At 54.8% G+C, this 27,682-nt stretch overlaps 11 protein-coding genes across 11 annotated transcripts; 5 read left to right on the top strand and 6 right to left on the bottom strand.

Annotated features, from left to right (window-relative positions):
* Positions 1 to 874: 874 nt before the first annotated feature.
* N656DRAFT_768199 (cytochrome P450) lies at positions 875 to 2,334 on the bottom strand (the record flags this gene model as incomplete). Its single annotated transcript, XM_064813606.1, has 2 exons — positions 875 to 2,145; positions 2,226 to 2,334. 2 exons carry the CDS (start codon positions 2,332 to 2,334, stop codon positions 875 to 877), a joined length of 1,380 nt encoding a protein of 459 aa, XP_064670841.1.
* A 1,097-nt stretch (positions 2,335 to 3,431) lies between these two features.
* On the top strand, positions 3,432 to 4,688 carry N656DRAFT_708509 (glycoside hydrolase family 93 protein; the record flags this gene model as incomplete). The annotated part of the gene is made up of 2 exons (XM_064811510.1): positions 3,432 to 3,973; positions 4,031 to 4,688. 2 exons carry the CDS (start codon positions 3,432 to 3,434, stop codon positions 4,686 to 4,688), a joined length of 1,200 nt encoding a protein of 399 aa, XP_064670840.1.
* A 695-nt stretch (positions 4,689 to 5,383) lies between these two features.
* Positions 5,384 to 6,763, top strand: N656DRAFT_778807 (carbohydrate esterase family 1 protein). The gene has a single exon (XM_064815075.1). The coding sequence runs from the start codon at positions 5,720 to 5,722 to the stop codon at positions 6,569 to 6,571; it is 852 nt and encodes a 283-aa protein (XP_064670839.1). The 5' UTR covers positions 5,384 to 5,719; the 3' UTR covers positions 6,572 to 6,763.
* A 13-nt stretch (positions 6,764 to 6,776) lies between these two features.
* On the top strand, positions 6,777 to 9,137 carry N656DRAFT_825085 (putative cytochrome P450 monooxygenase; the record flags this gene model as incomplete). Its single annotated transcript, XM_064818438.1, has 3 exons — positions 6,777 to 7,201; positions 7,280 to 7,751; positions 7,807 to 9,137. The coding sequence occupies exons 1-3, from the start codon at positions 7,148 to 7,150 to the stop codon at positions 9,135 to 9,137; spliced, it is 1,857 nt and encodes a 618-aa protein (XP_064670838.1). The 5' UTR covers positions 6,777 to 7,147.
* N656DRAFT_778805 (putative short-chain dehydrogenase) lies at positions 8,986 to 10,635 on the bottom strand. The gene has a single exon (XM_064815074.1). It carries the CDS (start codon positions 10,389 to 10,391, stop codon positions 9,288 to 9,290), a length of 1,104 nt encoding a protein of 367 aa, XP_064670837.1. The 5' UTR covers positions 10,392 to 10,635; the 3' UTR covers positions 8,986 to 9,287.
* A 623-nt stretch (positions 10,636 to 11,258) lies between these two features.
* Positions 11,259 to 11,997, bottom strand: N656DRAFT_708435 (uncharacterized protein; the record flags this gene model as incomplete). The annotated part of the gene is made up of 3 exons (XM_064811503.1): positions 11,259 to 11,600; positions 11,654 to 11,791; positions 11,863 to 11,997. 3 exons carry the CDS (start codon positions 11,995 to 11,997, stop codon positions 11,259 to 11,261), a joined length of 615 nt encoding a protein of 204 aa, XP_064670836.1.
* Positions 11,998 to 12,472: 475 nt separating this feature from the next.
* Positions 12,473 to 14,370, bottom strand: N656DRAFT_836691 (acid phosphatase/Vanadium-dependent haloperoxidase). Its single transcript, XM_064818792.1, has 4 exons — positions 13,935 to 14,370; positions 13,745 to 13,841; positions 13,483 to 13,670; positions 12,473 to 13,414 (listed from the first exon to the last, which is right to left on the bottom strand). The coding sequence occupies exons 1-4, from the start codon at positions 14,169 to 14,171 to the stop codon at positions 12,734 to 12,736; spliced, it is 1,203 nt and encodes a 400-aa protein (XP_064670835.1). The 5' UTR covers positions 14,172 to 14,370; the 3' UTR covers positions 12,473 to 12,733.
* Positions 14,371 to 17,136: 2,766 nt separating this feature from the next.
* Positions 17,137 to 17,852, bottom strand: N656DRAFT_789283 (uncharacterized protein; the record flags this gene model as incomplete). Its single annotated transcript, XM_064816775.1, has 2 exons — positions 17,137 to 17,275; positions 17,305 to 17,852. The coding sequence occupies 2 exons, from the start codon at positions 17,850 to 17,852 to the stop codon at positions 17,137 to 17,139; spliced, it is 687 nt and encodes a 228-aa protein (XP_064670834.1).
* Positions 17,853 to 19,383: 1,531 nt separating this feature from the next.
* On the top strand, positions 19,384 to 20,198 carry N656DRAFT_768191 (uncharacterized protein; the record flags this gene model as incomplete). The annotated part of the gene is made up of 3 exons (XM_064813605.1): positions 19,384 to 19,515; positions 19,690 to 19,735; positions 19,804 to 20,198. The coding sequence occupies 3 exons, from the start codon at positions 19,384 to 19,386 to the stop codon at positions 20,196 to 20,198; spliced, it is 573 nt and encodes a 190-aa protein (XP_064670833.1).
* Positions 20,199 to 21,303: 1,105 nt separating this feature from the next.
* N656DRAFT_778801 (uncharacterized protein) lies at positions 21,304 to 24,725 on the top strand. Its single transcript, XM_064815073.1, has 5 exons — positions 21,304 to 22,193; positions 22,256 to 22,862; positions 22,918 to 23,306; positions 23,468 to 23,791; positions 23,865 to 24,725. The coding sequence occupies exons 1-5, from the start codon at positions 21,468 to 21,470 to the stop codon at positions 24,633 to 24,635; spliced, it is 2,817 nt and encodes a 938-aa protein (XP_064670832.1). The 5' UTR covers positions 21,304 to 21,467; the 3' UTR covers positions 24,636 to 24,725.
* Positions 24,726 to 24,968: 243 nt separating this feature from the next.
* N656DRAFT_768189 (carbohydrate-binding module family 1 protein) lies at positions 24,969 to 26,013 on the bottom strand (the record flags this gene model as incomplete). The annotated part of the gene is made up of 3 exons (XM_064813604.1): positions 24,969 to 25,334; positions 25,382 to 25,597; positions 25,633 to 26,013. The coding sequence occupies 3 exons, from the start codon at positions 26,011 to 26,013 to the stop codon at positions 24,969 to 24,971; spliced, it is 963 nt and encodes a 320-aa protein (XP_064670831.1).
* Positions 26,014 to 27,682: the final 1,669 nt, after the last annotated feature.

The raw sequence follows: 27,682 nt of genomic DNA, 5'->3' as shown, positions 1-27,682 counted from the left end.
GCAATGATTCTGGTATACTGCAGGGCAAATGGCCTTTTCTGAACTTGCTCACAGGAGTTGATTCCAAGATGGAACAGGGTTGCCACCATCACATCAGCCTCTCTATCCCGAGCTGAGGCATACCTCACTCCAGAGAAGAAGGATACAGCCTGACAGGCACCAACCCGTCGAGACCACGGCAACAACCTCCCCGAGCAGCCTATCCAGTGCCCTCGCCTTTCAAGGCCATTCTCGGGCCGGATCAGGAGGTGCGTTGAGGCAGGTGGCTGACCGAAAGCCTAATGATAACAAGAATAGGCACTTCCATACTGTAGGCACTATCTCAGGGAGGCAAGGAGTCGACAGCGGAGCTGACAACCCGGCTGTACTATTCTCTTCGCCTTTCATGATTCCGCTTCTCAACCATCCAGCTTCAGGAACAGCTTCATCTTGCATACATGTCTGTACCTAGATATTGAAGCCACAGCGCGGGTGAGTTGTATGACGAACAATCTCGAAACTTCTGGTGGCGCGTACCGAAGCCCCGAATAAGGTTCCGGCGTCCGCGCTACATCTGGCTGCCGTTCCTCCTCATCACCAGATAGATACTTCCAAAATAGGCCACTACATGCAAATCGCATGATGTTGCCTTCCTGGTGGCAAGCCAGGGGAAGTACACGCGTATCCTCTCATACAAGCAACATCGACATGTGAATCTGACATGACAAGCTGACGCGTCCCGTTGACAATTCCATTAGGGTACTACCACCTGCAAGACCAACGTCATCCCCGGCTCTGCCCGACATGTCACATTATCTCCATAGGCCTCATGAGCCGCCCGACTGTCCAGTCACCGACCAGTAACTGCCATCCCTCCGACTTCACCACCCCTACACTAATGCGCCACCCTCGGGCGGACCTTGACATAATGCTCCACAGGCCGCACATTAAACCACCCATCCTGCTTCATGACATACTCCTTATCCACCGCCTCAAAGTCAACATCCCTAATCAGCTTGGCCGTAACCACCACCAAAAACTCCCACGCCCAGTGGCGGCCAATACACTGCCTCTTCCCATTCCCAAACCACTTTTTCACCCCGGCCGGCAGCCTCTCAAAACTCTCCCCCATCATCCTCTCCGGGCGGAACGCCAACGGCTCCTCAAAAACCGCCGGATCCCGATTCACGCCAGCCAGGACAATAATCATCGGCTGGTTATGCGCAACCTGGTACTTCCCCCCACCCAACAACACCGGTGATTTATCACCCTGCTTGGGGATTGGCTCAATGTTGAACCCCGGCGCAGCACACGACAGCCGCAACGTCTCGCGGACAATGGCGGCAACATATTCCAGGCGCGGGACATGCTCCTGGCGGAACGGCCCGTCACCCACAACCTCGTCCAGCTCGTCGCGTGCCTTGACGAGCGCTTCGGGGTTTTGCAGCAGGAAGTGGATCGCCGCGGCGATGGCGCAGGGCGCGGTGCTGCTGCCGATGGGCATGCTGACTATTTCGTCAATGACTTGGGAGTCGGTGAGGGTTTTGCCGGTTTCTGGGTCGGTGGCGTTGAGCAGGGTCCAAAGCAGGTCGTGCCGGTCCGACGGGTGCTCTTTGCGGGCCTTGACCAGCTCCGCGGCGAAGTCACGCATGGTTTTTGTTGCCTTTTTGAACTTGGAGCCGTACACTAGCCAGTTGAGCAGTTTGGGACGGGTTGGGCGCTTCATGGCTTCGGAGGTGGAGTCTTCCATGGCTTGGAGCATGGGGTGCGCGGGACCCTCGATGCAGTTTAGCTTTTTGCCGAACAAGGTGAGAGTTATAGCTTCGAGATTGAGCCGGTTGAGGTCGTCGAGCGGCTTGATCTTGGTGTCGGGCCCGATGCCGTGCCATTTCCTAATCAGTTCGTCGGTGCATTCCACGATGTCGCTGAAATGGCCAGCCACAACCTCTGGAGATAACTGAGGGGCGATGATGCGGTGGGCGATGCCCCAGCTCTCCTCATGGTCGAAGGCTGTGAACAGGGCGTCGTGGACCGTGTAGCGGATCTCGACAATGGGGCCACCGACGTATTTGCGGAACCGTTTTTCGTCGCAAATTTCCTCAGCTAATGCGGCGCTGGCGACGAAGACAATGGAGTGGCCGAGCACCTTGATTTGGAAGATCTCGCCTGCAAAACCAAGGCGGGTCAGCCCTTGGGTCAACCGCCTATCCCGTCCCGTTTGTGCGAACACCGAGACTGTCACTCACCATACTTCTCGGCGAGCGTTTTCAGCGACCACCAGGTATTGCTCGGGTCAACATCGAAAATGTTGCCCAAGATGGGGACGCCCCGGGGCCGGGGAATGGGTGTCGACATGGAGGCGTCGGATTGCGGGTGACACGGTCGGGGCCACGTGCAAATATTAGTTTCCAGTCCTCAGCATTGTCGAGGCACTCGAGTCAAAACCGAAGACAGCAAGCATCCCGACTCTTTAAACGATCCATTGTTAAACGCGTGGCTGGAAACTGAGACAAAACTGCCATCCGGGCCCACACACTGGGCAATCACGATTCCGCAAACGCGCCATCGCGACGATATCTCCAATGAGCGGTGCAGATGCTTTTTATCACTGTTTGTCCCCCGTGCAGAGCCAGCCAGTCTCGGGCCAGTGATCAATGCAGTTATGGTCATCAAAGCGGGGACTTGCAGACCTGTGTGGCTTGTCGTCAATCTCGCCGGCCCGAACAGCGGATGATCGACAGCGGTGTGCCGGGAATGGGTTAGCTTCAGGTGCAGATCGGAGCTGAGGCCAGGGTTGCAGATCGGGGTCTTGGCTGCTGGCGATCACCCACCCGCTGAGCTGAGCAGGGGCCACTCAGTGTGACGCTACGGGGAAAGAACAGCGCTCCGGCCGGGTGAGTCATGTGACTTTAGCTTCAGCTCCTCCCGAGTTCAAGTCCAGCTGGCTGCCAGCTGCAACCATATGGTACGCTAGCATTTAACCCGTTTAACCGGATTCAAGGTTGGAGAGGTGCACAGGGCTTGGCAGCTAGCTTCTCAAGCATCCTACAACTACAATCACTACAACATTCTTCAACCACGCTTTCACTCCTGCGGCTCGCCTCAAATGCAGCCCTACTGGCGCACCAATGGGGTGTTATGTGCTCTGAGATACACACCTTAGCCGCAACTCTTCTGCCGTCAGCGCCGCCTCGATTGCCGTAACCCCTCTCGCGAGAAGCCGAAGCCGTTTGCCGGTTGGGGGACCCAAGGGTCCGGAGCTACGCACAAGATGACGGATACAGCTTAATGAGTTTCTTGCCAATAATGGATATATTAAGCATCTCATTCATCGTCCCGTAACGACAAGATGGGTAACATGGACATTGCCATCGTTCAGGTTCCTGCCTGCGTCCATCGTGTGAACGTAACCCTCCTCCATCATCAAGACACACCCCGGCCTGACAACAAAGATGCGTGGTGCGGACAAAATTCTCCTCTCACTGGCGGCCCTGGCCTCAGCAGCACCCGCCCATGACCCTAAGCCCTTCTCCCTGTTCGAATACAAAACAATATGGCAGGCACCGCCCGGTGTCCGGGCCTTCTACCCACGTCTAACAGAGCTCAAGGATGGCACCCTCCTAGTCACAACAGGCACGTCCGGCAATCGCTCTCTGGCCGGCCTCTCGTCGTTCCCCGTGTTCGAGAGCAAGGACGGCGGCGTGTCATGGAAGCAGGTGTCCAACATTACCGACCAGGTCAACGGGTGGGGAATGACCGCGCAGCCCGCCATCACCGAGATGACGCAGGATGTGGGCCCGTACAAGAAGGGCACCATCCTGGCGAGTGGAAACAGCTGGAGCTTTAACGAGACCGCTGAGGGTGTGGGAACTAAGATCGATCTGTACGCCAGCAGAGACAGGGCAAGGACGTGGGAGTTCGTGAGTAACGTGGCGGTGGGGGGAAGGCCGAATACGACGAATGGGGCGGATCCCATCTGGGAGCCTTACCTTATGTGAGTGTGCTGCTTGCTTTGACCGCAATGCAACTCGTCGATCTGACAGCCATCTAGGATCTACGACAACCAGCTAGTCTGCTACTACTCCGACCAGCGCGACCCGGACCACGGCCAGAAGCTAGCCCACCAAACCTCAAAAGACCTAAAAACCTGGGGCCCCGTCGTCGACGACGCCGCGTACGATCTGTACATCGCCCGACCGGGCATGACCGTCATCGCGCACATCGAGACCATCAACAAATGGATCCTGGTCTACGAGCTGCCCATCGGCAACTCCTCGTCCTACGGGTCCAACTACCCCGTGCACTACCGCATCGCCGACAGCCCGCTCGAGTTCCAGAGCGCCGAGCCCCTGCCTATCGTGATCAACAAAGAGTTCGCGCCCAACGCGTCCCCCTACGTGGTCTGGTCCCCGGTAGGCAGCAAGAAGTGCGGCACGATTGTGGTTTCGGATGCGGATAACTCGCAGGTCTACACCAACCAGGCGTGTGGAGATGTGGACAAGTGGGAGATGCACGCCACGCCGCAGCCGGCGGCGTATAGCAGGGCGTTGCATATCTTTAAGAAGCATCCGGATCACCTGATGATTCTGGGCGGGAGCACCTTTGACTTTGATGAGGGGGATGATCCGAACTTGAGTGCCAGTGTGGTGAGCTTGACGGAGGTTGTGAAGGGCAAGTATGATAAGAAGGGATGCGACAGTCGCCGGTGAGTGATTACTGTCCATCTTTGACAGAACGAGATGAGCGGAGAGGACGCATCTGGCAGCGGTCCACGTGTACGAAACAAAATAGCTTACCCCGGAGCCTGACTGGTTCCTCCTTTTCCCGCCTAAGATCGTCAGCAGCAACATGAAGCCAATACATGCTGCTGGTCTCTAATATACCTACACTATACGTACCCTACCTACAGTACAGCACAGCCTCGCCGCTCCATACCCACCATCGCCTGGCACGGGCTTCGGTGAGGGTTCACCCTTGACACCCTCTTCGGACATGTCACGGCAAATTTCAGGGACAGGGACCACAAGCCATCACTCTCACCGGGTCGTTGAGGTACAGTACCTGTCTGAGATCAGGGATGTGTTAGACTGCATCTCCTTGTCCTCATTCAGGCTGTCATCCAGCTAGAGGTCCTTGAGGTAGCCGCCTACCCAAGGCTGAATGCATAGATCTTGACACCCCATAACCGCGTTATTAGATCAATTTATCCTCGGGACTCCCGCACGGCTGGACCAGCTTGATGGCATTTGAACCAAAATCTGGGGTAAGGTAGTAATTAATCCCGTAAGAACCGTCTGGTGCGCTTGCAGGAAATAATCCGAGTGGCTTGGATGCGCCGGATAATATACAAGTACGGTAACATCTTCCTCATAGCATCATATTATTGCCCAGACGCGCGCCAATAGCATTAAGAGACTGGCTTAGACAAGCTCCCAGCCCTGGCGACCTCACTGCCGTGACAGAAGCCGACGTGTCTCCCGGAACTAGCATACCAATACCTGAAACGATCAAGATCCGGGGTAACTGAACTAACTGTCCACCCTAGGTCATCATGCCCATCCTAGGCGCATGATGGCCCGTAGTCTGAGCAGGAATATAATAAGCGTCTGTAGCACGCCTGGCAAGAGCTTCCCGAGCACTTCATCAGGTCAATTTCCATCCTTCACTGACCTCTGCCTGAGAACTTGACCAGTGTCAAGGCATCCTCCACCTCAAGCTGGTCCCACCCACTCCCTCCGCCATGAAGCAAATCCTCACCCTGACGACGGCCCTCGCCGTCCTCCTCCTGGGCCTTCTCAATGCCGTGGCCGCCGAATCCTCACCCGGATGCGGCAAGACCCCTTCCCTGCGCAACCAGCAGTACACCATGACCGTCAACGGCAAGCAGCGCCAATACTTCATCAAACTCCCCGACAACTACTCCCCGACCCGTCCCTACCGGCTGATCTTCACCTACCACCAACTCGGCGGCAGCGCCCAAAAGATTGTCAACGGCGAGGACACCAACCGCGGCGGCGCCTTGCCTTACTACGGCCTTCCGCCGCTGTCAAATAACAGCGCCATCTTTGTTGTTCCGAACGGGCTGAATAACGGCTGGGCCAACCAGGGCGGGGAGGATGTCACCTTTTTTGACCAGCTCGTGCAGCACGTCTCCAACGAGCTGTGCGTCGACACGCGGCTGATCTTCTCGACGGGCTTCAGCTACGGCGGGGCCATGTCGTTCGCCCTCGCGTGCGCCCGCCCCAACGTCGTCCGCGCCGTGGCGGTCTTGTCTGGCGCACAGTTGAGTGGTTGCCAGGGCGGGACGCAGCCGGTGGCGTACTATGGACAGCATGGCACGGCTGATTCGGTGCTGAATGTGAGTGGAGGACGGCAGTTGAGGGATCGGTTTGTGAGGAACAATGGGTGCACCCCGGTGAATCCCGAGCCGCAGCCGGGGGCTACGAGCGTCAAGACGAGGTATCAGGGTTGTAAGGAGGGTTATCCGGTGACCTGGGTTATTCATAGGGGCGATCATAACCCGTCGGAGAGGGATGGGAATACTATTTTTGCGCCGGGGAACACGTGGGAGTTCTTCTCGCAGTTCAGTTAGGCTGGCTGGATTGTGGTTGGTACCAGACTTTGTGTACATGGGACAAGAGGAAATATCTGTATATAATGCCCATGCAGTCCTTGTATGGTGTGGTACCTGAACATACCTTCTTTCGAGGCTCGCTTCGCTCGCTTTGCAAGATCCGTGTCTATTGCTAGCAAGTGGGAAAAATTCAGACTACCTAGTGAGCGCGGAGTGGTTTCCCGTGTCTTGCTGTGGCACTTGAGACTACTGTCGTAGTACACATGCATACCTAGGTAGGTTGGTACGTTCAATGTTATCTTTTTTCCTAGGTAAGATAAGTAAGGCACCTTCATTCCGGTGTCCTAGTGCGCGGGCCAATCCATGTGTACTTCCAGCCGTATATCGTATCGACGACATGGACGGACTGTGCTGCGTGCGAGAGTGAATGCATGCGTCCAGTCCGCAACCCTGGTGTTCAGGGGTAAATGGGGTCCAAAACGGTGCATGCTTGCCAAGGTGTTGTATTGACCAAAAAGGGGAGCTCTGCCAAAACGGAAACCATGACTGCCAACATGCTGTTGGCAGCTTCAGCTATGTAAGTTGGCTCCCTCCATGTTTGTTGGTTGTCAGACTGGAGACAATGACGGCCTGGAAAAACTCGCTACTGTACGTCTCTCCATTCTTCCGCCGCTTCTAATATTCGTGTTCGCGTTCGAAATGGTCTAAACATCTACGAGGAGACAGCAGCGTTCACGGCTGCACATAGCTTATACTGTTCGATCGTGCTCCCAAGGTTCGCATTGCCATCAATCCCAACGGGCCACCATCATGCTTCAGTACCTGCTGACCGCCGCTTTGGCGTACGTCGTGTGGACGCTCGTTTGTCTGGAGCTCAACGTGCGCAAGGCGCGGGACATGAAGGTGCCCTATGTGCGCATTCCCATCGACTCCAACAACATCCCCTGGACCATTGTCCAGCCTTTGGTCTACAACCTCCTGGATCGGCTGCCCATCACGTGGTCGTCTTACCCAGACTTTGTTCGCTATTCTCGCCGAGGATGGTCTTTTGCGGACAAGGCCCAGGCAACCGTGCGCCTGGGGCCCGTCTGGGCCCTGGTGACCCCTGTGGGCGTGTATCTTCACATTTCCGACCCGGGCGCCATTCAGGAGATTCTCACGAGGCGCAAGGACTTTCCTCGGCCGTACAAGGAGCTTCGTGAGTCATCCCCCTGTGCTTAAGACCCTCCCCCTTAACCCCTCAACCTATGCAGAGCTCCTCGAGGTGTACGGCCCATGCATTTCCACAGCCGGGTGGGAAGACTGGCCGCGCCATCGGAAAGTGCTCGCCTCGCCCTTTAACGAGAGCATAATGAAGTTTGTCTGGAGCGAGTCGATCAGCCAAGCCAGAGCCATGCTGCGCTACTGGACGAACCTATCCTCAGCCGGCATTCCGAGCGTGCAACGGGACATACGCACCGTCTCGCTCAACGTGCTCGCGGCTATAGCCTTTCGCAAGTCGTACGACTTTTACGGCTCTTCCGAGCCCTCGGTTGACGATACAAACAGCTACCGCGATGCCTTGATGACCGTCCTCGACGGGGTTATCCCCCTGCTGTTGATCCCGTACAAAATCCTGGCTTCTTCCTGGCTACCATTGCCAAAGGGGCTGGCAAAACTTGGCAAGGCAGCCGTCGCGTACAAAAAGCACATGATGACGATGCTAGAGGACGAGTTGGCTGCCCTCAACCAAGGCACCCCTGGATCCGGGGGCGTCATGACGGCCTTTGTGCGCGCTCTGGACGTGCACAAGCGGGAAACCGCCGTCTCACCACCGCCGGCCAGAGAAGACCGCAAGGGTCTCTCAGTCGACGAGATCTTGGGCAACCTCTTCGTGCTCAACTTTGCAGGCCACGACACCACGGCCAACACGCTTGCTTTTGCCACCCTTCTTCTGGCGGCCCACCCCGAGGTGCAGGACTGGCTCGCGGAGGAGATCAAGCTTGTCACGAAGAACAGTACAGAGGAGTGGGATTACAAAACCATGTACCCGCAACTCAAGCGCTGCCACGCCGTCTTCCTCGAGACGCTCCGCCTGTACCCACCTGTCATGATCATCCCCAAGACAGTCACCCAACCACAGACACTCGAGGTCGGCAAACGGACGCTCACCATCCCGCCCCCGACGGGCGTAAGCGTGTGCGCCATGGCGGTGCAGACCAACCCGGATTTCTGGGGGCCGGATCCGCTGGCCTGGAAGCCCGCGCGGTGGATCATGAACCCGGCACCGCGTTCAGGTTCGTCGCCGCCTACCGAGGGTCAGCTCGCGGGTGAAGAGCTGCTTGTCCCGGAGAGGAATACGTTTCTGGCCTGGTCTGAAGGCCCCCAGAGCTGTCCTGGGAGAAAGTTCTCTGAGGTGGAGGCTACGGCGGTTATTGCGTGTTTGGTTGAGGGGCATCGATTGAGTGTGAAGAGGGAGGCTGGGGAGAGTGATGAAGACGCGAGGAAGCGGGCTGTGGAGTGTGTGAATGATGTGAATATGGAGATGCTGCTTAAGATGGTGGATGCGGATAGGGTAAAGCTTGTTTGTAGCAGGGTAGACTGATGGCCGATGGAGGGTAGTGATGGACTTGGACTGATATGATTCTGATAATCTGATTGACAGCATACTGTCTCTTGGTGTTAGTAACGTCCTCTTCGCTCGCAATCGAACTCTCACTGCTAATCTGTATAAGACATATCTGAGGCTGGTGGATCATCGCCAATCACCAAGGCAAGTCTCCCCCTCAGCCAGCCTTGTATACCTTACACTATCCCTCCAAAGACACTCCCGTTTCCTCTCATCCTTCGATTCGTCACTCGGCTCTGCCCGCTCCAAACCATTCATATACCACCCCTTTGGATACTCACACAGCGGCTCACCACGTTTCAGCGCCAGAACCATCATATCAGCCGCCGACTTCCTGGTAGTCCTCAGCGATCCGTTTGGGCTCAGCCATGTTGTCAAAACCGCGAGCGGCGCGAGGACAAACCTAAAGATCAACACCACAACCCAGGCACTTCGCCGCACAAGCTCAGTCCCCGGCATAGTCCCCGGGTCCACGGCGAGCACACAGATCTTGTTTAGCCTCGCGTCGGCATCAAGCCGGCGCTGCAGCTCGCCCACCATCATGACCAGACACAGCTTGGAGGCTCCGTACCGCCGCTGAGCGCTGCGCCATGCGGCGTCGTTGTCGGTACTGTTATTACTCCAGGTACCGTAGGCAATGGGGTCCGTCATTCCGCTTCCACTTCCACTTTCGTCATAGGAAAAGAAAGTCCTCCACTTGTTGTCCTTATAGCACCCCGTCACATCATTCCTTTTATCCTCCGGATCATGCACCGAGCTAGACACAACCACGACCCTCCCCCGCTCCCGATCCATGCTCTGCAGCAGCAGCAACGTCAACAACCAATGACCAAGGTAGTTAGACACAAATGTCATGTCCAGCCTTCGCCCGTCCTCCTCCGTGTCGTCAGTCCAAGATTGCTTAAAGGGGTCAATAAAACCCGCGTTGAGAATAAGAGCACGAATCGGCGGGATCTCGCCGGCCGCTACGCGCGCGTTGATGGACGCCGCTGCCTCACGCACGCTGCTGAGTCGGGAGAGGTCCATGGACATGATGTCGTGGGTGTGTGAGGGACTGTTTGGGGAGGACTGGAGAGTGCGGTGTAGAGCGGAGGCGGTCGCGGCATTGCGCACCGTGTAGATGCCGTGATGTTGTGCGGCGAGTGAAGGGGTGGATAGGATGTGGGAGACGATGGCACGGCCGTACCCGCCGTTCGCGCCCGTGAGGAGGATGGTGCCCTTGCCGTCCATGGCAGTTGCCAATGTTGCAATGTTGTGGGCGATTCGTAGTCCGGTACCAGCCTCCAGTTAGTACTGAGGTCTGGTAAGGTAGGGATAGCCTGGTGTGTTTTGAGAAGTCTCGGCTTGGATTGGTAAAGCAGGCCCGGCAGGCCGAGTTGCGGAGTTGGCTACCTTAGCTACCTTCCTATATAGTACTTTCTGTCCTGGCAGTCAAGGTTGGTGGGCTGATCTCGGTCTGTTGGTTTTGGGATTTGTCATGGAACGGGGTCTGGGTGCATGAGAGACGGTGGTTCCTGCAGGGAGTACAGTATATTATACCCTTGGCTTGTATTGGATAAAGCTGGCTGGATTGAGACCCTCCCGGGCCGCTCTCAAGCTGGAAGAATGTTGTCAATGCATGTTGGCGCTAGGTTCAATGTTCTATTCTCCATCATGCGTGCCAATGGAACCAACAGTCGAGAGGTCCGTGGGCCTACCAATACAGCCTGTCGACAAGTTGAAAAGACCATACCTACCACAGCGTGAATCTGTGGTTCAGAAGACAATACCTACCTTCGCTCCATTTAATCACCTAAGGTACCTTACACAAGGGAGAATTTGCTTTGAGGTCTGGCATGTCACATGCGAGGGGTGGCTTGGTTGGTTAGGTAGAGAAGTGTGAAACCATTCGGAGTATGTACCTAATCATCAATTTGCTACCTGCATTACTACTACATCTGTAGGTCCACGGATGTCTTCAATGAGACTCAACCCCTTTTCCAGAAGGGAGTTGTACCTCGATCCTCCATCTTCATACTATTTCGACCGTCCTTACTCCGTATATACTACCTACTTAAGGTAGTTATTTTGATGACCCTAGTTACTTCGATACCCTAATTACTTTGACGACCCCTTCTCCGAATCATCAGGGAACTTCCTGAACATGTCCATCAGCTTATCCAGCGGCGTGGTCAGCAATCCCGCTGCCGTCTCAAAAGGCGGCCGATCCGGCGCGGACGGGTGAGAGCGTGTCGGCACAAAGTGTTTCGTCCGATGGAACGAGCGGGCCAGCGAGCCCGACATGTCCGAGTCAATGGCCTTCTCCAGCTCAGGCAAATCATCCCGCTCCTCCTCCGTGATGTGCTGCGACAGCGTCTCCCACAGACTGTCGATGGCCGGATCGAAGTTTGCGTCTGATGGAGACATTTGCTGGAACTCGTACAGTTTCTCCTTGACCTGCTCAAGAGTCAATATGGGGGTTGGCTTTGAAAATGGGAGAGGACGGCAATTACCTGCTGGTGCTCGGCCCTGTCCTTCTCGGCCATCTTTTGCCCGTTGGAAACATGCTTCTCAAAGGCGGGGTAGACGACAATCTCCTCGGCGATGGAGTGTCGGGCTAGCTCCCAGACGAACATATTCTGCCATTTTACCTGTTGCGGGTTGTGAGCTTGTCTGTGACAGGAACAGTGTATTCAGGCGGACTCGATCTGGTTACACACACCTTGTCGTCGTCACGATTTGCGGATTTGATATTGTTGTAGTACTGCTCAAGCTCGCGGTGGTCATGCTTGATGCGATCCGACACGCGGTCAATGGCGTCGGTGGCTGTGGCTGGTTGATTGTGCTGCTCAGTCATCTGATGACGGATCTGGGATATGGTGAATGGGCGACAGGGTACGGTGTTGATGATGCTGTTGCTGGCGGGCCTTGCAAAGGCAACTACTCGGGCAGCTCGGGAATACATGATAGATACGCCTAAGTAAAGTGTTTATTGTACAGTGAGCGGGCGAGGTGTTTACATGCGAACTCAAACCTGTTGAGAGGGAGCGAGGTACGATGGTGACTGCTTGAAGTTAACGCAAAGGACAAGCTTGAGCTCGACATAAACAGTTTGTACGTCCTTTACAGCTGCCCAAAACGGACCATTACCGCATAGTAATAACGTCATCGATTGCAAATATGCCATTTCTGATTGATTGGTGCTGCGAGTCAAGAAGAGATGAGGTGAGCAAGCATCCAACCCTTACCCTCGTTGCCCCTGAAATGTGATGAATCACCACTTCCGGGGGTCAAACCTCAGAGTGCATCGAAAACAAAATGGCAAGAGCCGCCAAACCGCAAGTTTACCTTAAGAATCCTGTTTATTAGATGGCGGTCATTTCTAGGTATGGATGAGAATGGTCTAATCACCCGCTGGATGATATAAACAAAAGTGAGCAGCGCCTCCAAGCGTGTCGGCATCCGATTATGTACACGACAGATGGGGCCGATCAGAGAGATAGAACCCCCATATTAGCTAAAAGATAACCCAAAACAAAATAAACCGCTCATGAGTATCACGCCAATCAACACCACCTCCCTCAACTTAGGGTTTAGACCATATCCGCCCCACGAGTCGCCGGAGCCGGAGCCGGGCCGGCACCAACGGGCTTGCGGTTGAGGTGGCCCGCGCCGTTATTAACGCCGTAGTCATCATAACCGCCATATTTATCCCGGCCCAAGCCTCCATGACGTGAGGAACTCGAACCCCATCCTGCCTTGCGAGTCCACAGCGCATCGCTGAGCTCCATGTCGGCCCCGCCATAACTGAACGGGACCCCGCGGTGCAGCGGGATGTGGTTGTACCGCCAGTCCCATATTGCCGCGTATGTCATGCGATAGGCGGAAAAGGCCATGACGGTCCCGATGATTGCGCCGGCGACAATGTCGTACCAGTTGTGGAATTCATCTATCGTGAGAGCCCCGCCGATCAAAGTGGCGCCCAGAATAGGCGCGTAGACAGCAACCAGCTTCCACATTTGCGGGTGGTAGTTGCTAAACACCTTGAGCTTGGCGTTGAGGTACAGGTAGAGATAGACAAAGCCCGCAAAGGCGGCCGTCGTGTGGCCTGAGGGAAAGCTCTCGAGCGAGTCGTTGATCTCGTTTTGGTCGCCGGTGCAGATCTCGCGCGTGTAGTAGATGTTGGTAAAGCCGGCGGCGTTGTACCCCGCGCCAACGACGCCGGGCGCGTTGGAGGCGAGGCTGATGTCGGGTTTGCAAACGGCTAGGAAGTGCTGGGGTTAGGGGTAGCCTGTTAGTAGATGGTTTCCGTAAGTAAGGGGTGAAGAGAGGGTGGGCTTACGGGTCGCAAACCGCCGATTAGCCACTTCAGGAATACCTGGAAGACGGCGGCGGTAATTAGGGAGTACAGAAGGCCGATGACGGCGTTGTTGACGTCCCAGAAGGAGCGGATACGGATTTGCATGAAGAGAAAGACCACGATTGGCACCAGCGCTGCCAGCAATGCGGCCGCCCAGATTGGGATTATTTCTTGTTGCCAACAGAATCAGCATTTGGGTCTTTGGGGAATTGCAAATGGCTCGATTGTATCGATTTTAGCTTACCCTTCCGCAGCGGATAGCCAAATTCGGGATAAACAATCTCTCCATCCAAGAAAGTAACCGGGAATGATCTAGTCGGGGCGGGATCGGCTTCGTAGACCTGGATTGAACGAGTTTAATTTTCAGTCTTCAGAGTTGCTTTTCCGGGCGATGATGGGCCTCGGACGGGAGGAGGAGAGACCGGATAACTTACACCAAGTCCAATGGCTCCCATGATCGCCATCGTAAGGATGTCTAGCCAAGTGTACTTGAGCCATTGACCGAAGCTGGGCCGCTTTGACATGGTATACGGCTCCGTGACATGGTCGCGCCCATCGTGATGTCGCCTGGCGCCATGGTGGCCACCGTTGGTTGTTGTCGCTGCCGTGCCAGTTGCGCCGTTATTCACCGTGGGTAGCTGGGGTTCCCGTTTGTGCCTGAAAAGACCCATGGTGGTCGATCGGGACGGAGCTCGATGCAGTCAGTTGCTGCTGCTGGTAGAGTTGGACTCAGAGACCTCGGAGGTCGGTCTGGACTCTGGACTCTGGACCGCCTGCGAGTGTGGGTAGCGGTGAGTGGTCGGGAAGGACGTCAACAAGGCAGCCCGGGCGATTTACTCGGAGGAGAACGGTAGACTTTCTGGATGGTTGAGCGCACACAGACATGATTTATACTGAAGTGAGCAACAAGGGTTTTTGGACAGGTCGTCTGGAATCTGTGGATGAAGGACGTCATTGTCACGCATTCCTTGGCAGAACTTGGCACCGTTGGCAGGTGCTACTTTGGGCAATTGCCGCTGCCAGGTTCGTTCCCGATTGGCTGCCTGCATTTCCATCCCCTGTATCGCGTCCCCACCAGGGCAATGTTCCCACACCGGCAGCATCCCACACACCACGAAACCCAAAAACCCAAGGTGAAGGCAAAGGGCGACTGGGTAGGTACGCGTGGAGGTCTGCCATCAGGCGCGTCCTTGGTTTTGTCGATTCGGTTTGGAATCGGGTTTCTGCTCAGTATTCGGTACAATTCGACGTGGGAAGGCATTTGACTTTGACAAATTGACAGTTTGCTGAGTTTGGCAGCTTTGGCGCGGCCATGCGCTAGGTCGTTAAATCTTAATACGCCCGGTCACCGGTGTTGGCAGAGTGATTGGACTTGCTGGATCGGTTAGAAGCGCGGATTTCTAAGTCAGGTAGCAATGGGCGAATCCATTGATTCCATTCTACTTTGCGTATGGACGGTGAAACGTTCAGTAGTACTGCAGCAGGGCTGAGATTGAGAGGGCTGAGTGGGTGTTGATTCCCTTAACGAATGGGCACGGTTTGGTTTTGCTCAGGGCCGGTCCGGGAGGTGTTGCCTCCCGACAGGCCTACGTCACTTCCGGGCTCGGTGGGGCCGCAGGTGTCGGTACCCCGACCGAATGCAACGTCAGTCGCGCAACGTCAGCCTCCGGCCCGGGATATGTATTGTCCATGAGAGTGCCGGTCCGCGAAGTGTTGAGCTCAGCTGAACATTGGGTCAGCTCTTTATCGTTACTAGTAGTTATGCGTGTTCTCCAAGAGACAGAACTCTCCGAGCTTAATGTAACCCCTCTATTCCCCTGTGCCGCTGGATTGTTCACTGTCCCCTTGTATAGGTGCCCAACAAAGGACCAACTTATCAAGTATGGTCGGGGCTGGACTCAAAGACCACAATCATACAATGATTTTTACGTACCTATTCATATAAATCTAGTAACTACACGATGTAAGAGGATATTGTTCCAATGAGAATGAAAACCAGGACGTAGGGTCGGGCAGAAGTATCTGCACTAGCAATGCAATGGAAACCATGTTCCGGTCTGGCTGTAGCCACTCCGGCTAGTTATCATGCCAAGTCGCTGGAGTCGTCAGCGAATGATTACCTTGTGGAGTCACCCGCGTCCAGTTTAGCACGTCCCAATCGTCTCCTACACATGTTTCCGTACTTGACCGGATCGGACAAAGATTCACTTCCGTCCGAGTCACTTACAGATTCACTCCCGTCCGAGTCACTTGCGCCCACTGGGTACTTGTACATGTATTCCACCCAGAGCTTGATAAGCTCCTAACTCTGGCCATTGACAAGCGTCGGAGTCACTGAGGCTTTGAGGACCTTTTCTGGGCCGAGGGGAAATGATGAGTGAGGCTGAAACTTCATGTTTGCGACGTCTGATATTGATAGTTGAGCCAGTTCTTGTTTGAGATTCCGATATGGAGTGTTTTTGTTGCGAATAGCGTATCGAAAGAACTTGCACCACGACCTCACCGCCCACCTCAGCTCTGGGAAGCTGGCAGTGGGGTCAAATAGTTCACGGTATTTCTCTTTGTCAAAAATCAATCCAAAAGCCAATGCTACCTCGTTGGAGGGTTCGCTGCCGGATTTCTCGCCACTAGACGTGCTAAGACAGGGAGGGGAAGTAATGGTAGCAATACCGGCTACTGCTGGCTTCGTAAAAATGATCTTCGTGGGTCGCCCAATTCAGAGAAACACTGCAGGGAGCTTCGGTCCCATTGCCCGATCGGGTAAAGCTGTGATATTGAGATACCACAACCTGCGAGTTCCGCCGGGTCTAGTATAACAATCCAGAATATGCGGCGCTCCTGCCCAGTTCCTCTCAAGAGTGAATCTGGTAAACCACCGTAGCGATCTTCGATATCAGTGGTATAAGGTACTCCGCGGCTGAGCTTTATTCTCTCGAATTAGAGGGAGAACTCCTTCTGTATACGCTCTATAGTTCCGTTTCATTGTTAGAATTGGGCGCTAAAGATGTGACATAGATCTCTTGTCTTTAGATGTGGCTAGGCAGTGCACTTACCAGTGAGCTTAACTTGGCCACCACCGCTATCGCTCATCCCTTTGGCTGGTCGAGAAAAGTTGAGCCCAAGCGATATCACCTTCCCGGGAGCTTCCTCCCCTTGTGGTATGCGGACGTTCTGAGACTCGCCCCCGTGCATAGAATATATGAACCTCTTGTAGGGATTGCCGCTGTGGCGGATATGGAGCCGGGCATAGGACCCTGGAGCGGCTGGGTCAAGCGCAAGCAGCATCGCTGGAAATGTCCCCGGTATAGGTCCTGCCTGGCAGTAGAGAACAACAAGGGCTAACGTGGCCGCTAGAGATGGACCATCTGAAGCTGCACGCAACAGATCGTTGCCTATAATTATAATATCTCCTGACTTGTTACGACATTCACAAATCCAATCATTCCACCACCTTTCAGGGATGGCTGTCCGCAAAACGACGGAAAATTCTGCGCTAGCTCCAATGTTGTTAATATTTGGCAGTGATCCGATGGAACTCGTTTGAGGCAGCAGCGATATATCATCTGACCTGGCGAAATATTGGGGAGAGGGGGCAAGGCAATGTGAGGGGCGGTCGACAGTGCTTGTGTCCGGATACTAAGCAAGTATGGATTGGTCGTTTGTAATCTTTGTAATTTCTTGCTGGAGACGGATGAAGGACTTTCCTCCCTCGCCGTACAGGAGCGGCATGTTGACGTCGAAAAGGCCCATCAGGCAGTAGGCTTCGTCTTCTTTCCTGTTGTCGTTCGCTTCGAGGCCCAGTACATCCTTCTGGCCACACTCACGTCCTGGGGCTTAACGACGCCAGCCAGAACGCATTCATCGACCAAGCTTGATGAGGAGACCCGCGAAATGAGCTTGAGGTCTCGTTTCTCACCAAGGTATTCCCAGGTTCCGGAATAGACCTCGACTCGTCTTGGCGCAATAAGCTCTTTGAGTGTCCAACCCCGGGTGAACCATCTGCTCCTGCTCAGATCGCTCGGTTGCGCGACATCACACAGGTATGCGAAGCAAACATCAGATAGGGTGTACCACATGTACATGGAGTTGATGGCCTCGGAGAGCTCAGCGCTGCTCGATTTGTCGATGCAACAGGTATCAATCCAGATGTGCTTGAAACCCTTACTGGCGGCGAGAGCACACGCGCCCTGGAATTTCGCAAACCCGATCTTGGACTGTGCCCTCGGGATATCCGCCATGTCGCTGAATAGCACCTCTTCCTTCTCCCATGTGTGAGAGAGAATAGCATATTTCGGACTCATCGAGTCGAAGAACTCTTCCAACTGGAATGTGGTGGTGTTGATGAGTCTCATGTTGCTCGGAAGCGCGGTGCGCGATTGTTCTCAGTCGTGTTAACTTTCGAATCCACCGTCGAATTCACCGTCGAGATAGAGAAGATTTGGGCTATCCGATGTCGTAGTTGCGGATAGAGTTCTATGAACGTTAATGCTCCTTGGGGTACCTTGGGGTGAGTCTGCTCGCGTGGATATGCCGGACGTCCGAATTGAAGTGGCTGAGATATTGGGGGAGAGAAATGGTGCCCAACCTGATCACTGGGTGCATCTCCAGGTAGACATGCTGGCGGCCGGGCACAAGGCAGTCGCCACCCGTTGGCTCGACCTTCTACCTGGTATCTAGATATTGGACCCCACCCGTATATTTACGTAGATTCTTCGTCTGTACGCTTCGTCTACTATACAACCAACAACCCACAATTGATATATCGGCCATTCTCTCACACTTGCTCACTATTCCATGGCGGGCTCGGTCTGTGGGCTCGGTGGGGCCCGCAAGGTGTCCCTTCCCCGACGTCATCCGGGCCGGGCCGGCCCAAGACATTGCCGGTCTCTGTCCTGACTACCGGTTCGCGAAGGGTTTCGCTCAGACATTGGGTCTTTGTAGGTTATTAGCAGTCGTGTGGTCAAAGAGACAGGAGTTTCCAAGCTTAGTATCACCCCCTTTTCTTTATGCCGCTCGACTGTTCAATCACAATGTCCCCTTTCATTCCCAACAGAGCATCAACTCGTCAAGTATAGGCTTGCTCAAACACTAGGTATGTACAATCAACTCCACTTCATTGATATGATCCTAGCAACCGCATCATCTAAGAGGACATTGTTATGACAGACTAAGAAAAAGGAGGTTGAGTAGGATGTATCTGCACCAGCAATGCTCTGCGAAACCATGTTCCCGTCTGGCTGTTGCCATTCCGGTTCCCTACATGTGCCTCAACACCAAGTCGGCGTGCAGGACGGTTCGTGATGTCTGCCGCAAGCTCGACGAGTCGACGTTCACCTCGCCGAGAAGGGTATCCGCATTCACCTGGCCTGCTGGCAAGTCACAAGCTCATTCATGCTCCGCATCCTCTTGCCGACTAATCGCCCGGCCAGGTTCTCGCCGAGATCGAGCAAAGCGGGTACTCCTGTCCCCGGCGAGTTGCCCTAATGGCTTGCCCCGACGAGTTCCCACGACATTATTGTGCAAAAACTCGACGATTTCTTGACCACAAATTCCCTCCCTCACCCTCCGCAGGTTTCCTTTTCCTTCTTCCAAACCAAATCTGCGGCCTTGGATTGCCACAACTTCCATCGAGACCTGAGACCTCGAGGGCCATATCATCATCGCCAACTCAAGCTAGTAGGTAAGAAAAATGCCGGAGATCGCGAGAGTCATGATTTCTGCTTCAGGCGACTGGATTCTGTCGAATCCTGCGAAATTCGCGGTCAATACTTGCTAGCATCGTCGAAAACTGACCAGTTCTCCATTTCCTCGTCATGAAATCTTCGAGCCATTGCTAATCATTCTTCATGTTCAAAGTTGCCTCCGCTGCGACCAACCGTCCCAATGGCTACCTTTACCAAGAACGACGATGCCGAGGCGCCTGCCGGCAGAGACTCCCTGCTGCAGATCTTCACCGAGCGGGAGCAGCTGATCATTCTCCATGGTTTTCTCACCATGCAAGATTCCGTCCCGAAGGTATGTTTGGCCTCCAGTGTCTTGTTTCAGCTATCAGACATCAGCTCCTAGGTAGTGTCTCAAGTTTGATCTGAGGATCGGCTGAGATTGATGACACGAGCTCACATCCCAAATCACAACCCGTTTCCCATCCCGATTCATTAACAGTCACTCAAACTGACCTTGGCAATCCAGATCGACTACGCCAAAGTCGCTGAGCGCATGGGCCTGAACCCTCGCAGTAAGCTCAAGTTTCCTCCCCCCTCACTCCGGGTCGCATACGCACCCACTGACTTCAAGTTCGCTCAGCGATCGGCAACGCCTGGGGCGCCATCAAGAAGAAAATCTCTGCCTTCGACAAGGAGGACCGCAAACGCAAGGGCCTCCCCGAGCAGGACGATGACGACAAGTCCGATGAGGACACCCCGAAGGCCAAATCCAAGCCCACTCCCAAGCGCGCTCGTACCACCAAGGCCGTCCCGGGCACCCCTGGCACTCCGACCCCCAAGCCAAAGAAGACTCCCGGCCCTGGCCGCGGCAGGAAAAGCGCCAAGACTTTGCTTTCAGCTGCTCGTGCGGTTACTGATGACGAGGAGGAGGAGATCATCAAGAAGGAAGAGGCGGCCATGAAGCGTGAGCTTGTGGCTGAGGAGGCCGATGACGACGCCGCCACTGTGGTTGCTCCTGATGCTGCTGAGATCTGATTCAGTGAGCATGCAGTGGGCTGTGCAGCCTGACAGTGGAGGTTAGGGCTTGAGACATGAGATGATCCTAGGGCTGAGATGGAGCATAAGGCTGGAGTGATGGAAGAGAACCCTAGGACTCCTTAAGAGCACATTGAGAAGTCGCCTGAAGGCGCAGAAAATGACGGGAATCGTCTAAATTGTTTCAGCTTCTTGCCGGTGGTGAATGTGATAATGTGATGGTCTTGCTCACTTGTTCAATTACGTCCAAGTCTTCCCATCGCCCCCGCAACTGGGAAGGAGCTGGGCAGATTTCGTCGCCCGCCACAACCGCCGACGATCAGAGACCTCCCCAAGTACTCGAGTACCTAGGTACCTTTCTGGACTCATAATGGATACGAATATGGTATCACGACGTGACAAGGCAGTGTATCTCGCCCTTATAAGGCAGCGTAACTTGAGTCTGGACTCTGGAGCCTGGACGGTCAAGGACGTCAGCCCTGTATCGTCGGAACTCCCGAATTCTTGGGTTGACCGGGAGTGGAAGCTTGACAATTCCTGGTTCAGCTTGCCAAGCACGGTTTAGCGTTCCTGCGTCCCTTCCATCACAAACGGGCCCGGACCTTCCGTGCAGTGTCAGACGGACAGATTCAACGCCGCCACGCGACTGCGTCAGCGTAAAACACATCACTCAACATCGTCCTCAGGTACGTGAAATTCAAGTTGTGGGTAGGCCGGGGAAACATGTTCTTTTACAAAGCTCATTGCCCGATAAACTCATCCTTCATATCAGCAAGGTAGAATCATCTGGGACACAGAACTTCTCATTCTTCGACTGAAACCTCGTGGATTTATTACTAAGGACGTATCGGGAATTTTCTCAGCCCTAAGGGGCTTTCACTGTCTTTCGTTTCCAGTTATGCGATTTCGTCCCAGAAATCGGGGACAGCCGAAGAAAATCTTGCAGGTTTTCTGTCTGGATTGGACGACGGGTGCTTGAACCGCCGCTGACCTGCAGTATCAGCTCGCAGCCGAGCCAGCCCCTGCTGTGCCCCTGACGTGAATGTCAGCAGAACTGACAGGGCGAAAACCCGTTTACCTATGCGTCTCTGCTCTTTCCCATGAACGTGATGATTCACGATTTTTGGGCATCAGAGCTTGATCTTCCGTTTGCATTCGATTGGATCTCCTGTTTTACTCCCTCATTTATGGTCGAATCTTCACTCATTCACCCATTGAGCCATTCTCTTTCATGTATCATTAATTCCGAGTACCTAAGAACGATTCGACATGCCAGCCCAAACCCCATCTACTTGTCTGAGTGAGAAGCCTCACGATAATCGCGTCTCGGATTTCGTCACGCACTTCAACAGTTGCTTGCCGGCCCGCAAACGACGGCGTTTCTACGAGAGCCTGCCACCGGAAACACAACAACGCATCACACGCCGCAATGAAAAGGTTCTCGATCTGCGACAGCGTTTGGAAACGACGCAATATGACTCGACTGCAGGCGCGCGCTTGAGAGACTTCAAGCAGGCAATGTCTCAATGGAATGCCGCCCTGGGCAGACCGCACTCCTCTTATACTTACCAGCAAAGCCTTGGGTCTGAATCCTGGCGATCTCCAAAACTATCCGAGTTTGGAAGGGCAGATGACAGCGTGAACAGACACATCAAGGCGCCCGTCATCTACTTCAAGAATGGACAGCCATTCGATGTACCTGGATTGCCCAAAAGTTTCCCGGACCAGAAGGTCCCCATGGCGGATCTTCTGTCTGACGACAAGACGAACCCCATCATGCAACCAGCTGACGACGACGTTATACGGTATTTTCATCTGCCTGCAAACAACATGGTTTGGGTCGAGGAGATCATGGCGCGCTATTATCGCGAGAAACGGCCTGACCCGGACGAATTCGCATCGAACTCCAGGAGATTGAAAACCAGGACCGAGTTGTTGCTGCGGCCCGAGTACTGGCAGGGTCAACAGAATTTTGACGCTGACTCTGAGATTCATGCAAGTTACCTTGTCTCCCCTCTAAGGTCAGAAGTGCCTCCCAAGCTAATCGGCGTCTACAGGCCCGGCATATGCGATCTTTCTTTTCCACCATCTCTATCGACCCCTTCTCTTCCGAAGCGAACCCCAAGAATTTCGCCTTGTTCCTATCCTACCTCCACTGGGAGACTGATCGTGGCAGAGCAAAGCTTGCTGAGATTGCCAAGAACATCAGCCAGAATCACTTGACGTCAGTCTCTGAGGTTGTGGATCAGGCCAAGCATCAGTTCGAAACCCCTGATACGAGTGTCCCCGCGTGGGCATCACCTCCACTCCCCATGGCCTCCCCAGTGCGCTCTAGTGTTGAGAAACGGAAGGCCCTCGGGCAAGTCTTGCGCGCGGCAGCTGCATTGCTGGAGGCTATGGACCTCCACACAGAGGAACAGCTCATGAAAGAGTATCTGCATGCCCAACCGCCACTGCATCCCAGGAGAACCCTGGACCAAGCCTACTATGGCGCTTTGAGGAGCACGCGAGCTCGTGACCGAGATCAGGTCGTATACAGAGGCACGACTCCGGAGCCCCACAATTGCATAGGGATGGACTCTTGTCCTCAGTGTAACGAGGATATCCGGAAGACACCACGCCTGATCATGGTCGATCAGTTGTGGCTGTGGGTTCTGGATGAGAGTATGTGCCCCCAACTTTCCCTCAGATTTCGTCTTGTGAGCTAAGACAGCGTTAGGAACCGTGATTACCAGCTTCCCGCGCAGATGGGGCAGACACAAACCGGACCCTTCGGCAGTGCACAAGAGCATTCGGATGCGTCTCAAGAACGTGCGTCAGGGCGAGATTGCAAACGTATACGACCTTGCCCTCCTGATTGTGGATGAGACGTCGCGCGTCTTCTTCGACCGGACCAAGACGAACCAGAGACAGCCTAATCTGGTTGAGCTGTTCAACGGGGCCATTCGGGATCTGACGTACAAGCAGACGGCAGCTTTTGATCAGTTCTTGATATATACACATCTAGCGTCGCGGGAGTACAAACGGCAGCGATACGCGTCGTTTGACAATTCAAACCAAAACAATCTGCTTAATATCAACCCGGAAGGAGAGCTGTTGAAGGAGGTGGTATGTACATACAGCTCCTTTCCTCCCCGTTTCCCCTTAACTGTCACCCAAGCACCCAACGATCGACTTGGTAGAACAGAGGGCCTCTGTCTTGTGCAGCTACACATCTCATGGCCACCTCTACCCTCAAAAGGGCAGCATATGGCTAACATTGTCTCCAGAAAGACGTTCAGGACGAACTAAAAATATTGATCACAATCATGGAGCAGCAGGCAACCGTGACCAAGTTAATGGTGAAGCAAATCCGCCGAGAACTGGTGCCCCTTGCATGCCCGAAACGCCCCATCTCGTCTCAGAGCTCTGTGTCGTGGGATGCAGAGACAGCCAGTGCCTATGACATCCCGATTGACGACGAATCGGAAGACCAGCGTCGCCAGAGCGCCAACCGTACTCTCCTCAGGGCCAACACCGTTCTGTCCGACCTCAATGACCGCATCTCGGAGCTTCGTAACCTGCTTTCCAACGCGCAGCACACCTCGGCCTCTGTTAGCATCCACCCCGCCCCCCCCCCCCGGCCCCGTCAGATCCAGCTAGCTAACACTGTCCCATTGACTACAGCTCAAAGACCTCCTCACCCTAAAACAACAACAAGCCGGGGTAATCGAAGCCCGCGAAGCCGTCAAACAAGCCCAGCTCACACTCAAACAAGGCCAGTCCATCATGATCTTCACCGTCGTGACAATCATCTTCCTCCCGCTCAGCTTCATCGCATCCGTGTTTGGCATGAACGCGCGCGAGTTCACCACCGACAGCCACATGCCACTTTCTACCGAATTCAAGCTCATGTTCCCCGTCAGCGCGGCCATCATTGTCACGTCGTTTCTGTTTGCTTTCTCTCGGTCGGTGTTTTCGAATAGTGTCGTGACGCTGGTGGGAAGTGCGGTTAGTTTTGCGTGGAATACGGGGGTTACGTGGGTGTTGGTTAAGAGTGGGTTGTATGTGCTGGGTAGGGAGTGGCAGGTGAAGGCGAATCGGTTGAGGGAGAGGGAGGGGAGGGTGACGGGGAATATGAAGGCTGAGGTACTCAGGAGGGAGAAAAATTTGGAGAGGATGAGGGCTGCGGGGCATGTGAGGGAGTTGGCGAGGACGAGGTCTGCTGGGGGGGTTGATGCGGGCAGAGGAGAGCGGGCGGGGACGCCGTTTAGTCCGCCGTACTCGGCGAGCATACCGGGCAGTCCGAGCCCGTTTTTGGCTACTAGTAGGAGCAGCAGTACTTTGTTTCAGGGAAAGGGAGTGGCGCCGGTGGGGGTTGCGGAGGTGGATGTTGAGCTGGGCGAGCGGATATCGAGGAAGCCGAGTTCACAAAGGCATCTTACCCTTCCGGGGTGAAACGTACACACCTGGCTGGGAAGGGACGAGGGTTCAGATGGACGTCAAAACCAAGTGTCTTTGCAAGCGGCCATGTGCACCCCCAACAGCCAGTTCGGATGTGTCAAGTCACGACGCTGACACCAAGACAGACTCAACCCGGCAAGTGAGGTGGGCGCGCAACTGCGATATATACTGCCATGCATTTCTAAAATACCTGGCCACAAGAGAAGATATATACGTGAATCACCCTCCTCCTACTCTTCCACTCACCCCTTACCCTTTACCCGTTACCACTTACCCCTCACCCTCCACCAGCCCAGTTCCGTCCACTCTAGTCCAACCACCTTCAAGTCAATTCAAGCACTGCGAATACCACTGATTCGCAGCCTTGCACGTCCCCTGGCTACAGCACGTCGGGCCCTGCCAGTTCATGCCGCCGCACTGTCCCCACAACGCCGCACAATTACCTCCTCCCGTGCCACCAGTCGGCGTGGGAGTCGAGCCCGCCCTGGTGGTGGTGGCTGGGGACCCGCCACCGGTAGTGCTGAGCTTGCTCCTGACAAAGGCAAGTGCCTGCTGGCCGTACTTGACGCCGTACTGCTGGTGTGCGTTGGCGTCGTTGCCCGTGCAGCAGTAGGGGTCGACTGCGTCGCAGTAGTTTTGGATTTTGGAGCTGGAGTTGGAAGCGCAAACGTATCCCCGGGGGCGGGCAGCGAACTGTGATGGGGGGTGGTGAGGTTAGCACGGGGGGGGGGGGGACATACACCTTGAGCCGTGCAGGTTCCTACATTGTAGGACAGCCCCGCAACATAACGGGGACTACCCATCAAGATGACGGCCTTGATCTGGTTGAGCGCGGCGGCTGAGATGGGCGGGGTGGTGGTGGTGATGCCAGACCCCGTGTCCGGCCCGCCGCAGACGGCGTTGTCCATGATTTGGCCTCCCTTCGCTTCGTTAGCCCCAGCCACTCCCAACCTCCTCTCCATCCATCCATAACAGCACGAGGAGCACATACCTGGGAATACCCAACCAAGACAATCTGCGTGCTCGGACACCGCTGGTTAAAGGCATTAACCGCCGACGCGACTGCGCTCGTGCCCTGCCGCGCTGAGTCGCCGTACTGGACGCCCCCGCAGGACGCTTGTCCGCCACAGGCAGGGTAGTTGATGGCCTCGGACGTGGCCCCGGGGAAGGCGCCCTTGATCAGATCGACTACCTGGCCCGCGGTGCCGTAGCCCGGTGGAACGGTCGTCTCGCGCGCGCCGAAGATGTGGATTTGAGGGCATGATTGACGGTTGGCGAGCACCGCGGCCTCGTCGGCTTCGATCGGAGACCCGCTGACGAGCAGCGCGTGCGCCTGGAGGAGGAGGAAGGCGAGTTTCGGGGTCGGCCACATGTTGTCTGGTTGGGCGGTGGTTGTAGCTACTTAGGGGGTGCTCCTAGGGTACTGGCCGCTTGTTGTAGTTGTCAGCCGTGGAGGGTTGTCACAAGCCGGAGACCATGGTGGAGAGATTGGGAACATTGAGACGTTTATGTACAGACTTCCACAGCAGTCCTGGTCTACCTGGTTGTGTCTCGACCCGCCCCACTTCATGCTTGACCTGGCCCCTGAACAAGGTCCGGATCGGGTGATCCACCTAGGGTCGGTGGACCACAGCTGCTCCGGGCCCAATGCAACCATGTTGGGGTATCTCTGTGACGACAGCCACAAGCTCAGGGGTACATTCCGTTCCTCCGTCGGAACATCCAGTTCAGGTGTGCAGAATGGGTAACGCTCCGAGTCATGACACTAGTTCCCTGATTTTGGATAGGCAGTCTAGCTTCAAGTTTGATGAGGCCACGAAAGATCCCTAGTGGCCGGACAGCGGCTTTAGGTACCGACGGTATGAAAGGCAATGGGACAAAATTGCAAGGAGATCGAGACACGAAACACTTCTAGAAGACAGAGTGGAGTCAACCCACGGAAGGGAGTCCCACGTCCACGTGTTTGTCCCGGTACGCCTTAGGAGCCAAGGCGAGGCTCAATACCTCGCATGAACGGTAGCACTCTCAATAACACCCGGGGTACTAGTGGCTTGTGTGGTAGGAAATTCCGGGGAAGAGGAACCCAAGCCTGCATGCCATAGAGCACCTCAGACCCGTTACCTGGTTTGCTGCGTCTGCATGATGCTCAAAAGAAGCATATGGAGATCGGTTGGACTGCGTCCGCACCTGGGTGGCAGTGGGCGGTGGTATCGAAGGCATGAATTTAGCCATTAGCCTAAATTCAACTCCCGGGCGGCCGGTAACTTAGGGCGTCCTACTACAAGCTTTCTCCGAACGGCCCCGCAACTTCGTTTCAGCACTCGGATGAGTCTCCGAAGTCAAATTTGCACGGGGCGTGGAAAGTGGAAACATTGCTGTTGCTGTTTCCCTCGTGTTGTAAACTGTCCGAAATCGATAAGCCCGTTATTTAGCATCTTCATAGCACATTCCACTCACTAGGTAGACTCTAGTGAGCTTGCCAGATATTCAAATTCTGGCAATTGAACATGAGGAATTATACATGACTTTCTTGACCTTTGATCTCTTGTTGATGGGCCCCTTATGACCAGCCTTTCCCGTGATGTGGAGGTATAGGACGTTCAGAAATACTGTACGGAGAGTGGCGTGGGGCTTTGATACCCTGCTGTTGCCCCTTATGCCCGGCACTTCGTTGTCAAAGAAATTGTGGCTGGGAACAGGAGCTAAAAGTACCTTAGGAAGAGCAGTGGGCGGAGGAGAATTGGATTTCACCGGACAGCCGTTGAGAAAGCTCGAAGGCGCGAAAAGCTTGTGCAAGTATTAGTACTGTACCTCTGATGATGAGTCCTTAGCTAGGACTAGCGGGCAAAGGAGCGCAAATCGTCTTCGCCGTGCAGTAGCAATACCGGTGTATACACAGGCAATGGGTGTTGGTTGGTGTACACAATCTAATGGAAAACAGGTAATGAGATAACATTGTAGGTAGTCTATTTGTCCGTTATGTCCAATGTGCCTTTACAGCGTAGACTCATTGAACAGATTGCTGCAGGCGATACTCTCAA

Source organism: Canariomyces notabilis (assembly GCF_033297395.1).
Source record: "Canariomyces notabilis strain CBS 508.74 unplaced genomic scaffold N656scaffold_9, whole genome shotgun sequence".
NCBI lineage: Eukaryota > Fungi > Ascomycota > Sordariomycetes > Sordariales > Chaetomiaceae > Canariomyces > Canariomyces notabilis.
The sequence above is the reverse complement of the archived record's forward strand: the minus strand, read 5'-3'. Positions and strand labels throughout refer to the sequence as shown.

What these genes read in the sequence shown, in the direction of transcription:
- N656DRAFT_778807 (XM_064815075.1), top strand. Translation starts at nt 5,720, where the DNA reads ATGAAGCAAATCCTCACCCTGACGACGGCCCTCGCCGTCCTCCTCCTG.
- N656DRAFT_778805 (XM_064815074.1), bottom strand. Translation starts at nt 10,391, where the DNA reads ATGGACGGCAAGGGCACCATCCTCCTCACGGGCGCGAACGGCGGGTAC.
- N656DRAFT_836691 (XM_064818792.1), bottom strand. Translation starts at nt 14,171, where the DNA reads ATGGGTCTTTTCAGGCACAAACGGGAACCCCAGCTACCCACGGTGAAT. An exon ending in TGGCTATCCGCTGCGGAAGG is followed by an intron (nt 13,671 to 13,744) that starts GTAAGCTAAAAT and finishes GTTGGCAACAAG; the next exon opens with AAATAATCCCAATCTGGGCG. An exon ending in TAATCGGCGGTTTGCGACCC is followed by an intron (nt 13,415 to 13,482) that starts GTAAGCCCACCC and finishes CCCTAACCCCAG; the next exon opens with CACTTCCTAGCCGTTTGCAA.
- N656DRAFT_778801 (XM_064815073.1), top strand. Translation starts at nt 21,468, where the DNA reads ATGCCAGCCCAAACCCCATCTACTTGTCTGAGTGAGAAGCCTCACGAT. An exon ending in GCTGTGGGTTCTGGATGAGA is followed by an intron (nt 22,863 to 22,917) that starts GTATGTGCCCCC and finishes AGACAGCGTTAG; the next exon opens with GAACCGTGATTACCAGCTTC. An exon ending in CGCAGCACACCTCGGCCTCT is followed by an intron (nt 23,792 to 23,864) that starts GTTAGCATCCAC and finishes CATTGACTACAG; the next exon opens with CTCAAAGACCTCCTCACCCT.